The sequence below is a fragment of the Sinohyriopsis cumingii genome, chromosome 5 (genome assembly GCF_028554795.1).
Source record: "Sinohyriopsis cumingii isolate HCF-2022 chromosome 5, ASM2855479v2, whole genome shotgun sequence".
In the NCBI taxonomy this organism is placed as follows: domain Eukaryota; kingdom Metazoa; phylum Mollusca; class Bivalvia; order Unionida; family Unionidae; genus Sinohyriopsis; species Sinohyriopsis cumingii.
In genome coordinates, this window is record NC_142965.1 from 116,196,008 (window position 1) to 116,214,411 (window position 18,404).

The window sequence follows — 18,404 nt, forward strand, 5'->3', positions numbered from 1 at the left end:
TTCTAGCAAATGTGAGGACCAACTTCACTGTACTTGAGAGCAAAGGATCCCGTGAGAAAATAAATCAAACGGACAATAAATGCCAACTTTGAAGAAAGGTAAAGGAAAAATGGTGAAATTCACGGTTTGCTGCTGATAGGCATCCTGCTTGACTTTAGGTTCAAGAACATGACATCTCGTCCCCAAGAAGAGCAACATGAAGCTTTGAAACTTTGAAAAAGATCTTATGATTTGTGAAATGTAGCATTTTAAGAATAACAAAAACAAGCCTGCTGAAACTCGACTAAAAGGTACAGCTCTCCTTCTAGGTGATAATACCCATGCGCCTCAGCTTGATCTGTGTATGTTATAACTGTTGCCAGGAATCCCAGTACCTGATACTGGAAGTAACGTTCTCATCCACAAATGTGCAAAAGATAATGATTTTGTTGATGTAGAGTGTGGCTGACTGATATGACGATCTAAACGGTGGAGGGCAAAAACACTTGCATCAGAGTGAAAAACTAGAGCTGGGCAAATCAGCTAGTCATGACTTATTCAGCATTAATTCCACTGGTGCACATGTGGAACAATGCAGACTTGATTTACTTAACTGGTGATAACACACTATTTGTTATACACAAAGCTGGCTTGTTTGGCAAGGAAGTTTTAGTATTGGTATTTTGCCATTGAATGAATTTTAGTTCAGCTGTAGAACTTGTGTCAATAATTCAAAGTCACCGTCATCCTAATATGGATAAATTGCTTTTTCGTAACAAACAAAAAAAAAACCATTGTATTGAGTAGTTGATAATAAAGCTATTCTTCTTTAGACATTACATAGGTTGCTTCCATTTACTGTAGGTTTGTGATTAACACTTGCAATATACTGAGGTTTTCTTCAGTGAATTGTAAATTACTTGCTATGGCGACATTACCTAAGTACTGAAGCTAAAGTTATCATGTGCGCATATTTATTGTTTTTAACAATCGAAACAGAAAGTGATAACAATACTTGAATGTTGAAGAGTACTATAATATGCGCTGGAGTTTGCACTAAGCAAGACAATTCCACTCGAACAGCAACATTATGTGTCTCCGGCAACACTTTTGTCACTCAATTTATTTATGTCAATATAAAATAACTCTTAAATTGTGAAGTACATTTAGAGGATTCATCACAAAAAGCATTCACGCGATTACGAGTATATCCTTGACTTTTTCTATTGATCATTGATCTTGAAATATTCTATGAAAATATAAACCATAATTCATGTATCAGAAACGACATACTATATCTGCCTATCTTACTACAATAATATTAGACACGTATACTTTTTAAGTATTGCCTCCATTATACCAAGAGTATCGCTAGTTACAAACTATTATTTTTTGGAAACACGATACATTAATACTATATGTTAATAAAATCAGTGGCATGATCAATCAGTCCAAAAGACAATCTTTATATTAGTGTGATGTTATCATATTTAATCAAAGGTTGTCATGTGCCAGTAACAGTGAATAAATAATTGTTATAATAACAACTTTTAACGTTTGAAAAAAGTAGTTTATACGGATGATGTTTTAACAAAGTAGTTTTCCTATCTTCAGATCAATCATCTGATTGATACTGCCAATGCTAGCAATACAAAATGTTTGAAAATGAAACTATCCCATGTATAAATTACTGGCAGTTAATCGCTGGTACAGAAGATAATGACAATACCAAAGTGCTGACGGAAATGTCATTCCTTATATAAATTTATTGCTTGCAATAACATTTATACAATGAAAACATTCTATTTATTTTATTTATATCAGAGCAAAAAGAATTTTCGATATTTTAATATTTACTGACTACAATCCTATTGTGACTACAGTACTTTGTCTTCCACATTTTTTTTCTCACATTCTTCTGTAGGGTGAGATGGTGAAAATGGGGACATTTGATGAGTTGTTACAATCAGGAGTGGACCTTGTTTCATTAATAAAGAGAGACGAGGAAAAGAAAGACCAAGAAGAAGTAAAGACTATTTCGCAGCATTCAGATACATCAGTCCGATATAGGTCAAATTCAACACGTTCAAGGAATGAAATTTGTTCCGATGACGTGGCTTCAAATACATCTCTTTCATCCTCAGGGACGGAGATAGAGGTAAATCTTGTCTGTAGCAAAATAAATATTTATTGTCTGGCTTGTAAATGGTACGATGTAGATGTATATATTAATAGTATGATTACAATGTGGCTATAATTGTGTCATCATCAATGATAAAGGCTAGTGTTAAAGGCTGAGTAACTTGTACATCTTGTGCATCAGCTGATGTATTAAGCATTATCTTTGGTACAGTGTTAGTGTATGCCTAACATAAACTAATAAATCGCTAGGATTCCATGTGTCCTACCAATATTGTACACTACAGTACACATCTCCCGGTAAGTTCTAATCGACCGATGAATGTTGAAAACGTGTTCATTTATATTTATTTATTTCAGGTCGGAAAATTCGACAAATATACACATGAATAATAATATAAAGGATATCAAGGTAGATTTTAACAAGAACTGGTCACTTATGTATTACGTGTAGCTATCTTGCCAATTTTGTCTTGAAATATTTGTTTCTAGAAATATCGAGGAGCCGAAAATCGTATATTTCTTACATGCAAAGAAATATTTATTTGTGTTGTGTCTCAAAGACACAGTCATTGCCGTAGTAATCAATACATATTTATTCTTGTTTATTTCTTTTATTTCCGAAACCACGTATCAGTCCCATTTATATATACATTTTGGACATATCAGCTAACTGCTGTATAAGCAGTTAGCATTTTAATGATGTCTCTCCGAAGTGCTCCATTGTCTTGCGTGCAAATAAGCCACTTACTTTGTATTGGCTTAAGGGTATATGTCAACCAGGACCATATCTCAATGTAGATGTCCACTGTTGATATCTGTGCAGTTCGTGTTTTGCGTATTTTCTGACAAATAATTCAGCATGAGCCATCACGATACTCGAATTAATAGCAATAGCCGTGATCTCAACTTTACAGAACCGATCCTGGACCACCCGATCAAGGTCACTCGACAACAAAGGGGTTCAGACGGGGCAATTTTGGCAGTATTGTTTCAAACGAAAGCAGTTTACAATCTCTGGCATTGTTCAAGCATATAATCCCTCATTGTTTTCATTGTTGTCTTTAAGAACACATAAGAACCTACTTTATTAAAATTATATTAACGATATTTGTAATGTGTATTTAAACTGCATTGTATGTTGGCTTATATATAAAATTTGTATTGTGTGATTCACCTTTACACATTATCAAGGGTAGGATTTGGGCCGACATGTCTAATATCACGTATGATAAAGATGTTTACTTGATTCTGAGTTCTGGATACAGCCATAGAAATAATCTTTGTTCATAGGTTAATGAAGGTTATCATCAAGATGAAGAGTTGTGGCGATCTATATAAGATTGTTTATAACTTAGAATCTGCTAGGTGCCCAAGAATAAGTACGTTTACTATAACCACGAAATTTGAAACCCACGAAAATAATGTGTTTCTGATGTCAATCCCAGGTCATAGTTATTTAACGCATCTGTAAACATAGAAGAGAACATTATACAGAGGAGGGATGGCGGCAACACACTATTACTAGGCTACAGTATTGACTGAGGATGGTTCAGATAATTCTTGAGGCAACACTGAGCCCATGATTGATGTGATGCGCCATTCTAGAGCGGAATTTGGCACCCATTGATTGCAAGATGTCCTGATGCTTCTCATACGTTTTTTCTGTTGTTATTCCTCTTTTCCAAACGGAAAATATATGCTTCTTTATACATGCACCTGGGGTATAGTTCCTTGCGACCTCATTGACCGGATTATTTCAGTCAGTTTCTATGTGATATTCGAGCCGCTTCAGGTGCTTTGTCAATTGCTTTCTCAATTTTAGTCGTCAGTGGAGGATCAGAAAGTGATATGATGATTTCAGTTTGAGGCAGTCAATCAATTGCCTTCTCACTGATAGATAACTGTTGCTTGAGTATATATCTTTCATGTATCATTTATTTCTTAATCAGAAATATTTGTTCCCATCAATTTAGTTCTGACGTGTACGTATGGCGAAACAGAGGGTTCTGGATGTGCTTGAGTACACAGAATCTCTTAAGGATATCCAGGTGTCCTCGACATTCTTGGAATTATGCAGATTGTATCTAGTTTGCTGCACAGTTCGTCAACAAACGCCTAATGCACGCTTTCCTGTTTCAATCTAGACACGTTCCTTCGAGGACGTTACTATAGTGCTAGATCTTGCGCTAATATGATAGGGTTCGATGTCTTCCTACCTTACATTGAACCATTTTGGTACCAACAATTGGCCCCTAGTTTAATCAACATCGACATTCTTTGGCTACCATCGCTTCTTAACCAAATTAAATGGCAATAAATAACTTGTGAAAATGCAACTAACTGATTGGTGGGATTTACTTGAGTCAGGTAGCAGAAATAAAGTAGAACAAAACCAGTTAGACTCTAATTTGTGCAACAGTGTCTGTCACGAGCTGCCAACTGTGCAACATATTCTTGTAATGTGGCATCTATTTTCAATAGTGAGAGGATATGGCAGAAAAATGGGCACCGATTATTAACACAGTAAGAGGTCACCATCATTCATGTTGAATATACATTTATCCTTCTAGGATTATAATAGGGATAAAATACGAAAACATTGGTTTACGAAGTAATATAGAGCGGTGCCTCTCAATACACGGATTTGTAAATGGATATATAACACACTGAAATATCTTAATTCAAATCGATGTAACTCAGTGCAGATTAATACAAAAGTTTGCGAAGGCATATATAACACATCACAGCATTAGTTTGCAACGTATGGTGATGAAGCAACATGTATTCATATCTTACTTTCACATTGAATATATGATGAAGTAAAGCGCCTTATCCAAAATGACACCATATAAGCTTACCAGAGCTAACTGGATGGCAGGATTCAAACCTATATATGTGCATTTATTAGTTTCCTCTTATGATCTGTATGAGGAGTCGTAATGTCAAGAACCCCAGGGGACATAGGTCATAGAGTATGAGGCCTATATATACATGCCACTATAAATTTTAGCAGAAGTTTACATTTATTTTTACTTATTATTATGAGTTCTATACAAGTGATTATAATCAAAGTCCATATAAGAAATCATACCACAGCTATACTGTGTCATTGTCTTGTTTGGGAACATCGATTAGCAGTCATGTCTGGTAGCATTGCATTTGAATGACTGATTCTTTTGATAGTTCACCGTTATTGTTACTGAAAGACTTTGTTATGATACATGCATCAACTGATTTTAACGATTATTGATATTCTAAATAGGTTATCCTCTGCAAAGATGTTTCAGATGTTGCAATAGGTCATATTGGGATTCTTGTTTTCTATGATTTTATTCGTAGCCCGATGGGGTTCAGCTTCCAGAGGAAGAAGAGCATCGTGTGGATACCGTCAGGTTTGGCATCTATGTGGAATATTTCAAGGCAGGAGCAGGGATACTTAAGCTCATTCTCCTTGCCTTCCTATGCCTTACTGCCCAAGGTGCATGTGTAATAAGTGACTGGTGGCTGTCATACTGGTGAGTATTCAACTTCCCTTCCCTATTTACATTCTATTAAATCTTTAATACTTCACTTGAACAATAAAAACAATTTGTTCATGACGAAACAATCCTTTCACATAGATCATTAAATAGTTTCTTATGTCTATCAAACACACTGACATCCCCTGTATAATATTTTTTCGTCAGATGCAGGAGGTTTATCATATTTGAATAGTCTATTATAGACATCAATGTTGACGTAATTCCTGGATATTCCAGGTGCAGAACCAAACCTCTAACACCAGCAACGTTAGAATTATATTACTCAACAGAAGTCAGCTAGCTTCAAACTGAAGAAATTTGCCAATATACATTTAGAAACTATATAAGTTATGCGTACAATAATGTGCAGACCATTCATGCATGTATTGTGTACGTAAAGGAAGTATTCAGCTCATAGTGACTCAGATCGTGATATAAACAAAACCTTAAACATGAAACCATCACATGTGCCATATCATGCGTTGACGGTAGGTGAGTGGTATTATTTGATCATATTTATTTTCTTGACAAAAATAACACGCTATCATTAGTAATATAAATAGCTTTACACTCTATTTTTATGGACACTATATTTTAAATATTTGCAATAATTTTCATTTGTGCATAAAATGTACATACATCAACTATATAGTTTTAAGCCAGTTGAAAGACGTTGGAACATAAACGAAGAATAGGTTGATGATTTTATGGATGACTGTCAGACGTTGAAATTACTTTAATTATAATCCAGGTCCATCTTGTCCTCCTTTGCTATTATCGGAGAGAACAATGGACCAACAAATAACGAATTCCATAAACACTGATCTGTATTTCTCCAAGCGATCTCAATACTCTTGATATTATGTTACCGTACGTAAACATTTTCTAGCCATGAACTAGCATGCATTGAGAGCCAAAACAATATTTTCACTACAAACTAAATTTTAAATCAAACTATGCTCCATTTTATAAGTGGAAAATTATATGTCTCTTTCAAAAGTTTCTTTCACCGCTTTCTGGATACTGTTGTACCGTATGGAACTCCTATAATCAAAAAGACACCCTCCAAAAATCTTGGATGAGAGTGTTCAGTTCCAAGGTACATAATTAACAGCTGGATTTCAAAGATCTTCCATACGAAGGAAGATTGTTACGGTCCATGTAGACTCCATTGGAGTGGACATGCCGTGAAGGCAATGGAATAAAATCCGATAAAGGTCTTGTCCTAGAAGAAAATAAAACGAGAATGAATTTGTTCAGTCATAACGTCGATTCCAGACATTTCAAGATGATATGCTTAGAAAGTTTTGTTACGTTAACAGAGTGAAAATTGAATGTTATTTTCTGCTTTGTTCTTTTTATTCAGTTCTCCAGCCATTCTGGATAGTACGATCCAGCTTGACCGTTTTGTAAAGACAAAGTTATAAGGTTTTTAAGGAATAAACATTTGACCCTTATGATGCATTGTGTCCTTTGGTATATAAGTGATAGTGTACCATCTTACGATCAGTTATCCTTGACGCAGTAGAATCATATTCAGTGCAACTCACTTGGCTCTCGTAACGTTACATCATCTTTGTTCAGTTTGATCACAAAATAAATTTCGAAGAACTATTTGTCTGGTATATTATTCTTTATCATGACCTGTTACTTGCCAGTATGCTTGAAAATTTAAACTGTATCTGTCAAACAGTATAAGAGACATTCTGGGTCATTAAATGTTGATGGTTCTATGTATAGACAAATATATGCATATGATTTCTCATCAGGTCTAACAATGAAGAAGCCGTACATGCAGCCGTAGAACGTGACAGCCACCTGCAGCACCGAGGATACAATGAAACCAATATAACTATTCCATACATAGACATCCACTTTAATGCAGGAATATTTAGTGGAATTATTGGCGCTGTCTTTCTCTTTGGTTTCCTTAGAGCTTTCATGTTCTTCAGAGTTGCAGTGGATGCTTCAAAGAATCTACATAACCAGATGTTCAAGAAAATTATGAGGGCTCAGATAGGTTTCTTTGATGCAAATCCTGCTGGTAAGCTCGTAACATGTTATGTGTAAATAATAGCCGACTAGAGGAAGTAATACATACATTAGTGATATGATGACAACACTTTCATGTTGCACTCACATGGTCCCTTGGTGTACACTTTGTGTTATTATTTACTGAAGATAGATCCATATACTATAAAGTGATCAAGATCCACACCTTAAAATGTACTTGAAAGATCATTTCTGAACATTATAACAATGGCACAATAAGAACAGATTATGTGAGAATAGAAATGAAAACAAACAATACTGATAGTTGTGCATCATCAAAGTGTATTATAGTGATTTCTTAAAAATTTCGACATAAAATCACCTAGTAACTGAATTAAAATTCGCAAGAAGCAAAGTGTGCTTCTCAGATATTGAATTTCTAAACCTTTACGGTGATATGATTTGCCACAGAATATTATACCTTACAGGACTAACATGATACAAGTATACGAAACTCCTTACGATGACTGATTTTCAGGAGGACTTTTACCCTAGTGGTCATATACCAGATCTTATAACATGGCTCGTTGTCTGTCAATGTCGTCCGACAGATGTACCGTCAGTCCATCAGTTAGCACGAGTTTGTTATCACTGCTCCTAAACTATATGGAGCATTGCCATTAAATATTGCATGGACATTGATCCAATGATCTAGTTGGTCCTGAATGAAAATGGTGCTTTTCATATATTCATACATAATACCTTTCATCCTACTGAAAAGTGAAGTGGGATCCTGAACACAGCTGACTTATAACGATGAAGGACCTTCATGGGAGGACATGCTGCACTTAGGGATCATAAAGGTTTAGCTGTGTACGGAGGGACTGTATTATATGTGAAGTTAACCTAATATTGAGGTATTATATATACATTAAAAATGAAGTGGTATCCATGCACCTTAGTAAAGGGAATGCTTTAGATGATGGTACGTTGAATCGATGGAGTACATTGTTAATAGATGGTGTACCAAACACCTGCAGAAAGGAGATTTTTAAATTACAAAATAAAATGTTTTCAGAAATCACATGCAGTTCTGATGTTTAAATATGGCTGAATTTACAAACATTACATGTGTTATACAGCTAAAAATACCCTGATAATGTATGGATATCACATTATTTGTTATTATCATCAATGACCTTCAAGTCATTTTGCAGGTCGAATTTTGAACAGGTTCTCTAAAGATGTTGATTATATGGATGACCTCTTACCTGTCACATTCTTTGATTTTTTACAGGTAAGCACTAACTCTAACTACTTCTTTTTATCTTCTTTTACTTCATCTATTTGAGGTTCATAGTATCAAAAACTGTGCGTTTTGCCTTTAGATCTTCATGACAATTTATGGTGATAATAACAATCTGTAGGAAAGAAATTGCCATATATGACACAAAATTAAACGAAACAATGCAAAATCAGGCACAGGCACACAGATTAAAAGTACAATGGCACCGGTCCACATATTCCAGCATTATGTAATTTGTATTTTTTCTATCCCAGGTACTATTTAAATGCAGTTATTTTCATTAATTCTATTATACAGTTGTAGGCGGAGGTACAAACTGAAAGTATAAAATCACTGAAGCCCTTTCAAGTTTCACATCTGATGGAATTATCTAAATAGTCAAGTCCCTGAATGTATTCATATAATCTGATAACTACTGACTGTTCAAATTAAAAGTTTTCCACTCTGCAAGATATACCTAACACATATTACAAATAAATCATAACTTCTCAACGACTCCTACAAATCTGATATAGACTGAAGACTAATTACGTGCTTCGTGTATTCTCATTATAGTCTCAAGACACGCATCAATACACATAATCCGATTCACTAAGAGATTATGGAACAATTATGTCGTATTATTTTAAAATAACACTAAGAGTCATGTTATGACATTCTCAAACTATTCAGCCAATCCTCAACTAGGGCATGCGTGATGGCTCTAACAGGGCAAATGTACTCCCTAGAATTATGCTATATTGACATGACCTCCATTCATATAAAGTGTGGCATAGTTGACCAACATAGTTGTTTACTTGACCTAGCGATTGGCCTTGGTTTATAATTGAGATTCCTTGTGTGCACATGAACTTTATTATGGTGTTAGCTAGCCACTGAATCAAAGAATTTAAACTATAACCCAAATGAAATATAATAAAAACTATATTGTTAATTAAATATATGATCCAGATATATGTAATATCAGTCATTAGTTTTCCTTTCTAAGCGAGGTAATAGATACAATCGTCCTAAAGAAACGTATTCGCTCTTGTTATTGAAAGAGAATCAGTTATTATGCACATGTTACACAGTATGCAAAGTTAAATATATTTAGCAAATAAATATTAAATGCAGTCAAAAGGAAACATTCAAACTTTGTAGATTTTTAATTTAGAATTAAGCTGTTTACTTTTTAACTGAACACATGTTATCAAATGAATGCCTTTGAGGACATGATTCAAAGAAATAACCCAGTTCACTACAATTTTTCTAATAATATATGCAGCTTCTCTCCACTAATGTTTGCTTTTACGTGTTATGTTTTTATATTGATTCCCATTTTGTTTCATTTTTATTACTGCATAGATTATAAGTTTTCACATATGTTCACTTTTAATAATGCCACAACATCACATGTTAAAAACTGTTTGCCACATTGTAAAGTGCAGGTCGTGTATCCATTCGGTACCAAATATTTTAGCTTGCTGCTTTGATTTTGGGTTCAAAGTGACAGTCATAGAAAATTTCTATCAAGATTTTTGCTATGGTGCTTTTCTTTTCTTATATTCCTGAAACCACTTGATGGACTTTATTTATTCAATGAATGAATCATTATGTAACTAAAACAACTCTTTCTGTGACATGTTCTCATGCGTTTGACCTTGATGTCCCGGTAACATATTCTACCGTATTGCTTTGATCATAGACTAGATATACAGGCCCGCTGTTCTGTTTTGCAAGCCGATTTATAATGTAATTGATGTCAAAGGTTCCTGCATGTATTGTTTTAGCCGGCTTTGAGCTTGCATTAATTGGTACAAAGATAAATTTTCCCTCCTAGTAACCCTATAAAGCGACACATTTCTGCTGGAAGGTTCACGAAAACTAGATCGCCCCTGGTAACCCCATACGAACGATAAAACATGCGTTCTGGCTTTCATTCGTTTTCCGTCAAAGAATTATAATGACTGCATTGTTTGCGTGAAAACAAAAAAGTTTTCCTTTGCTTCGTCGGTTACAAACCAATTTACTATATCTCATGTGTGCATATCCTTTGTGAACGTTTGGCTTATTCGCCTGAATAAGTTTCTTCTGTGTTAATTTACGCTCTCTTCAGAGTCATTAACATCTGTTCCGTACATGTTGAGTACGCTTTTGGATTTTATTCGTCCTTTTCCCCTTCACTGGGTGTTAGTCAATCTAAACTAGTTGTGCATGTTTCTAGCAGGTAAAGGTTATAGTTTCCCTATATTTGTATAAATTATGCTCCACAGACTCGCCTTGATTCAAATTATTCTACATTACGGATCAATGTAATTCACATTACCTAGTTTGTGAATTGTGATACTTTTTTATTTTGTAATGCAGGCGCACACTACGTTTTACCTCTATATTACTTGCTTTGATATTAAACATGGTTATATTCCAATATTATTTTTAGGGTAACTATCCTTTACATTAGCATTTTATATTACCAGTCATGCATAGTGGCTTACCAGTCATGCATAGTGGCTTACCAGTCATGCATAGTGGCTTACCATTTAAGCATTGATGATTTGGTTATTTTGTATTTGTTTTAACTGAGCTGAGCTTTCCTCCATGTATCGTTTCTAAACGTTGTGAAAACACCTATATAAGGTGACTTCTTGCTGAAAGTATCATATGAACATAAACCTAGTCCACGAATTATCTTATTCTTAATTTTAGTAGGCATAGCTGTTATTTGTTTTATAAAATGAAAAAAAAGCTTCTTTTCAGGATTTTCTCAAGGAAATATTATCTAAGCAGGGTGTGAGAAGGTGTGGCCGCGCTAAATCACCCCGGGACACACCCAACATCTGCTTATCTTGTACAGGGCTTGATAGAACAAATGGTTTTTCCTTCTGTATCCTATTATTCGATGAGTTCTGGCATGTCGCTTAGCGTAGATGCACCTATGAAGCGTCTTCTGTGGAATTTTGGGGGTTTCCGTTCTCTGACTCCCTCAGGTCTCACGGTAGGATTTCCCAAGTCTCTTCGGAGACACTTATGGTTAGTGCGCGCCCTCCCATGTGAGACTATAAACGGGTCGAGTGTGAGTCTTGACTCTTGTTTGGGGAGAGCAGCACCATCTCTTTTCCATTAGGTAATAGTGCTAGTGGCACTCTGTCCTCGTGGAGGAGCAGAGCAATATTTTGCACAGAAGGGGAGACATTGAGTCGCAGGTTTTTAAAAGGAACCAGAAAACTCAACTTTCTGCAGGTTGAAAGTAAGTCGGGTAAATGACAGCCATGGGGTCAGAAGTCGCGAGGAGATGGAAACACTCTGGTAAGGGTTGAACTCAAATCTATCCAATGTGTGGAAGGGTCGTCATACATATCTTTGTACACGAGTACGTTCTCGCCGATCGGTCCTTGGGCACAGTCATTGGATTCATTACGATATCGAGATAGGGATCAGGGTGCCCACTCTTTGGACTGCCGTTTCATACCGCCGGTACCATGAATTGGTTTAAAAACGTCAGATTAGATTGGCGTCCCCAATTTGGTATTATCCCTTTAAATCCTCATATGATGTGGGGTTTTCCGATACAGTTAAGCGATTGGCCCGTTCCCTACATGCAGCCATGAACTTCTGAACCTAGACCGCATGGTAGTGAGATCGTTGATGCGGGCCATGGGCCAATAACACCTGACGAATTTGGGTCATATAAATGAAGAAAAATGGACCTTCTTCCCGTAAACGCTCGGGATGGATGAAAAGTAGCCTTCGCCCACCCGCAGAGAGCACTGCTAAGGACAGTCCGTTAGCTACACGGATGAAGTCAAGAGTTCAAGTTACTCCCCTCCCCGCATTTCTCCCCAGCAGTTTAGAAACTTTCGGTGTCGCTTTTTACCAGTCGGTTAACACAGAAGAGGTATAAGAGAGCTCGGGTCAGGGATGGATTTGAGCATAAGAACTGACACGTGTGACCTGAATTGTAGTGTCAGTGAATTAGCTGAATTGTAGTATCAATTAAAAAATAACACCTTATCCTTGTGATACTAAATCGACCGAGTAACACCTGTGTAATAATTCCTTTAAAGTGCTAGTTTGTAACTATTGAACTACTAATTTACATTTAAAAGAAACTACAACAACAACTTCAGCAAAACGATCCAAGAGTACGCCTAAGGATAATGTAAAATTATGTAGGGATATACCTATGATTAATGTAAAACTATGCAAGAGTCTGCCTAAGAATAGAGGAAAAACTAACTACTTGAAAATAATGTTAAACTATGCAGGACAATGCCCAGGAATAATGTAAAATAATAGAATTATTAGTGTTTTGGTTTGCAAAAGATTGAACTCATTTGCTTATTTCATACTTTCATTTGAATGAGAACTCGTGTAAGATCCTCTATGCAAATTGTATCATTCTTACACCATATTTCTTGTTTTCAGTGCTTCTTCTTGATTTTCGGAAATGTGATCATGGTTGGAGTTGTCAACCCGTGGGTTTTCATCCCCACAGTCCCATTATCTATCATATTTATTGTGATACGACGTTATTACCTCCGTACCTCAAGGCACATCAAGAGATTGCAAGGAAAAAGTGAGTTAGAAAACTTAAATCTCTTTTCTTCAGGAGAATGTTAGAAACTTAAATGCTTTTTAAATATTTGCTTCGATTTCCTAACAAAATCTATTTCAGACAACTCATCCGAAAATACTCAGAATATGATTCTTATTCCACATGAAGGAGGCATTGTGTTCTGCCACTACAGCACATCATTGTTACCATCATACATCAAGAATGATTCAATATATTCTGCTTTTAGTTAGTATGTGCGTCATCTCATAGAATCAGATACGCCTTTAATGCTTTTTCGCTTGTCAGTCCCATTTTGGATAACGTTATAGCCCTTCATAATTAACATCATGCTTTCACATGGGGTGTCTTTTATAATAGGTTCTATTTATTTGTCCACGAAGCACATATTGATGTAGTTTGGTATCAACATTGTCTTACAAATAATCTCCCTTGTTCGTGTAATGGTTTTATAATGAGTTACTCCATTGTGATCAGTTATGCATCTTGTGAAGCAGCACACTATTATATTCACGTGGAAATTTGTAATTCTGCTTGCAGCAAGCGTGGTTCAAGAATCGTTGATCATATTTGGGTGGAATTGGATAACAACATTTTGTCTTGGACTTAGATGTGACTTGTATTATTTGTGTCTCATCTTTTTGATCTTGGATGGAGTCATTGTCTATGTTGTTCAGCTCATATTTTATACGAGATGTTTCTTATTGTTGAATACACCCAATTTGGTTTTAAACATTTCGTTTTGAAGGTCTTGTTATAGTGAGCATAGCCATTGGTGACCACTGTTGATAGAAATAGTTGCATGTAGATGACCTGATTATATTCAAAGTTATTTAAACCCTTTCTTAAACTGCTGGACAGAAACGGCTTCAACTAAGCAACAGATATTCAATATGAATATTTATCTGAATCACTTTAATGGAATTAGGTAAACATGTTTAAGTATATAAGTAGCTAACCTGATCAATTGTGTGTACCACAAAAATGATTTTTACAAGTGTTTCTTAATGGTTGTTCTTCATTTTTGGTGCTGTTTCAGTATAATGTGTAGACGTACTTGGATCGGTAGCTTAACTGCTGAAAAACAGAAGAGTTCAGGTGATTACCCGTTGTCCATCCATTATCCATCGATTAGCAAAAGCCTCCTATCACTATTAGCAAAAGCCTCCTATCACTTCCCTTCCAAAGCACTAAACTTCACATGGACTTTCCTGCCAGTGTCTAGCTGGTCATAAATAAAAATAGTACGCACCTCATATTTATTATGGTCGTTATGGTGGCCATCTAAAAAATCGTCTTATAGTTACTCATCCTGAACCTGTGGTTATACCAGCATAACGTTGGCACTAAAATAGTCTTAAAGATTGATGTTGAGACTGGTGCTGATCTGATATCTAACATCGCTAGAGTGGTGACCATCTTCACAACCTTTGCTACCTTGTTTCTACATATCTTCATATTGAAACTGCGTTTACTAAACACTTCGTATGATATTCAGTTGGTACGAAATTAGAATAGTCGCAATTTAACCTCATTTATTGCTGCTGGAATGGTGGCAATTTGCCATTGCTGGTCCATTGGGATAAATGATCTTTGTTGACATGAGATCTTCACTAGACGACTATCAGTTTGGTTCTAAAGGATGTCTTGAAGAATTAGTATCTAATATTCTTGATTTTAAATGAACATGGTGCTTGTCAGACAAACAACGTGGTGTTTCACGAAGATGCTAGCCCAGCCTCTGATATTGCCGACTTGATCACTTTGACAAGGAGTTTTCTTTAAAAGACATTGCTTGATAAGTGTAATCAGACCTCTACTAAGACTGCCCTGGTATTCAACTTAAATGTCTTGTTACCACTTCTAAATTGATGGCCAGATCAGCATGAGGTTTTTAACAAAAGACTTGGTACGATATATAACTGGTACTAAATGCACATTGTGCTGATTAGACCTGCAGTAAGGATGCCGTGGCAGTCATCTTACAAATCGTATCAATGGTTTTCTCCTGAATGGTTGATCACATCGACATTTAGTATTTATGAGTTTTGAGTGAAACTTAAATCCACAGGCCCATAGATGCAGGCTCGCATATGTGAAATGGACCTGTTGGAGGGATAAACCACAGTGGCACAGTTATTAGCATGTAGAACTGATAATTGAAAGGGTTTTAGTTCAAATCTCAGCACTTGATTTGCTTTCTTGGTCAGTTACTGTGGTGTTTTTCTTGGGCAGGGTACTGTACTGTAATGGCTGTGGCGCACAATAACCTACTTGTGCTGAGCCATAACACACCAAACAAAACAAATCAAAACCTAATTAAAAATGGTGCTGTGCAAACTTACAGTATGGTTGCTGTAGCCCTCCTACCCATCACACACAACCAACACCCCTCCACAGTCTTCTTATCCCAGCTGCCCTGAAAAATGGTTATATCCGCATGAGGTTTTCACACAAGGCCCATGAATTAGTTCGATATGGTTCTAAATGAAAATGTTGACGGTCTAACATCATTTATGGCAACCGTGGTAATCATTTTGAAAATCGGTAATGCTGCGTCCGAACATATGTCCGAATTTCATCCACTGGTTTTCTAATACATTCCCTCCCTCAACAACTCGTACCTTTATAACTCTTGAAACCATTTATGATGTGTGGCTTGGCATGGATTCCATTTTGTTCTAAAAAATATATTAAATTAAATGGCCCCTTAAATACAATATTTCTTCAAAATAAAATCTTGATATATCACCCGTTATTTAGCTGAAAATGGCAGCTAGTGCCCAGATATTTAGAATAAACATCTTGAAATATACACGTTTTAATAATAAAACACAGTTGAATCTTGGTTTGCTTGGAAAAATTAGATTTATTTCTTGCATTTGTAACAGTCGATTAAACTAAATCGGCATGGTTTTATTACAATTATTGTGCCTCTTGCATCAAAATCAAGGAAGAAGTAAAATCAAAACCTTGTTGCATGCAAATCCTACATGCGTAAGCAGTTATGATGACTATCGTACGTCGGACCTGAAGTCATTTAATTTTACCAGTCAAACAAGGTGTCAAATTTTATGTAATTAACATTACTAAAGTGTATATATTAATCAGTAATGTATCATAATATTTTTGCAAATATGATCAAGGCCCAGGCAGTGAAATTTCAGAAATTATTGATAGTGACTCCGATTTCATGGCAATTCATGGATAGCTGAGTTTTGATACTTTTGTCGATCTTACAGGAATACACCATGTTGGTGCTGATATAATCGATATGACCTCAGGCTAGGAATTACATAGTACAAGCGAAACAAAAAGGGACAACTGTACTAGGAAAACAACAAAGGGAATGCTTTCGCCAAACTAATGTACCTTACTTGAGGGAATTTACTAAATGCGAATGTGACAACGTCGTGTCAATTGTAGGAACACTATTTAAACACATAATTAAACAAGCCACACACAAAAACACACAAATATTGTGTTGAAATCCATAGCAAATCAATGTGATACAATTATAATTTGATACTATCAACTAATGAAATCTATAATGGTGCCCAAACAGTTTGTTTCTCAATGAATAGTAGATGCATGTGTGACTACGATGTACATGAATCGAGGGTGTAACAGAGCTTAGCTGTTGCTTGAATTACCATATACACAGCCCCTTAGTGAAGGGTACACATATTTTCCTAATATATTAATGTACAAAAGCACTAGCTTGTGACTTGATTTATCATATACCCTTTCTGTGCAGCGTTCAAGACCGGTTCAAATATGACATTGTGTAACAGAATCAACACTTGACTAGGAAATATCTATATTCATAGAATCTGTATCCAGTGTGCGTAGCCACTTCAGTAGATTAACAATCACTGTATTTATGGTATCACGGTACCAATTGTTTTTCCATATACCTCAATGCTAATGTTTTGTGAAATAAATATACTTTCTGTCCTACTTGGGCATGCATGTCACACACTGTCATATAGAACAATGCTAGATTGTCAATTTGACAATGACATAACCAGGTACTCCATTGCATTTAAGAGAGATAACTCTACTGGAACTAGACAGGGGTAAGAGTTATCTAGTCACAACAAGCACATTTTCAGCCATGTGTACCATATTTTAAAAAAATCATAAAAAATACAAAATATGATCTAGATAGAAATTAACACAAACTCACATGTTGCCAAGAGGCTCAACATTTTTTTAAGCCAAACAGAAAGTACAACTCTTACATAATGCACCAATCACAGCTAGTGTTGTTCTTTAATTCTGAATACAATGTTCCATACACCTTAAGCTCTGCCCACCTGGACTTGCGCAATTGGTACCGTTATACCTATAGCAAACCTTAATTTTTCCAATAATCTGTGAAATAGTTCGGGACTGTATAAGTAACAAATATACTTAGTCTCACTTGTGAAAAACAATTTGATGAGGTACTAACCTATGTCTTATATGAATGTGTATAGAAATGTCATTGAGCTGTTTGAACTATTGTTTTCATACTTTTGCTTCACCATCAAAATCATCTTTTGAAATAAAATGAATTCTTTCAACTATGACTTGTATCTTATTCCTATCAGCACTTATTGAACTTCACATAGGTGATATGGGATAAATCACATTATGTCATATTATGTAATAACTAGGTCAAAGGTCAATGTACCAAATAGTATGTACCTGTCCTATTTCAAAATGTGCAATTCACCTAAAAGAAAGGAATTTATATTTGTTTGGTAGGTGCAGAACTTAACATCAGAGACAGGTGGACATGACCCAATCTTATTATAAAGTATAAGCTTTGACCACATTACACTATCTGCAGATACAAGAAGTCACTAACCACCAGTCCTCACACAAAGGTCCACCTACCCATCCTCTTTGTAACACAAATAGT

General features: G+C 35.6%; 1 protein-coding gene across 1 annotated transcript in view; it reads left to right on the forward strand.

Annotated features, from left to right (window-relative positions):
* The window catches only part of LOC149800036 (ATP-binding cassette sub-family C member 4-like), a 143,292-nt gene that overhangs the window by 94,264 nt on the left and 30,624 nt on the right, over positions 1 to 18,404 (forward strand). The window contains exons 14-18 of the mRNA XM_089959559.1: positions 1,904 to 2,137; positions 5,461 to 5,636; positions 7,412 to 7,686; positions 8,852 to 8,931; positions 13,348 to 13,498. Coding sequence (XP_089815685.1) covers positions 1,904 to 2,137; positions 5,461 to 5,636; positions 7,412 to 7,686; positions 8,852 to 8,931; positions 13,348 to 13,498 — 916 coding nt within the window. The remainder of the gene's footprint in view (positions 1 to 1,903; positions 2,138 to 5,460; positions 5,637 to 7,411; positions 7,687 to 8,851; positions 8,932 to 13,347; positions 13,499 to 18,404) is intronic.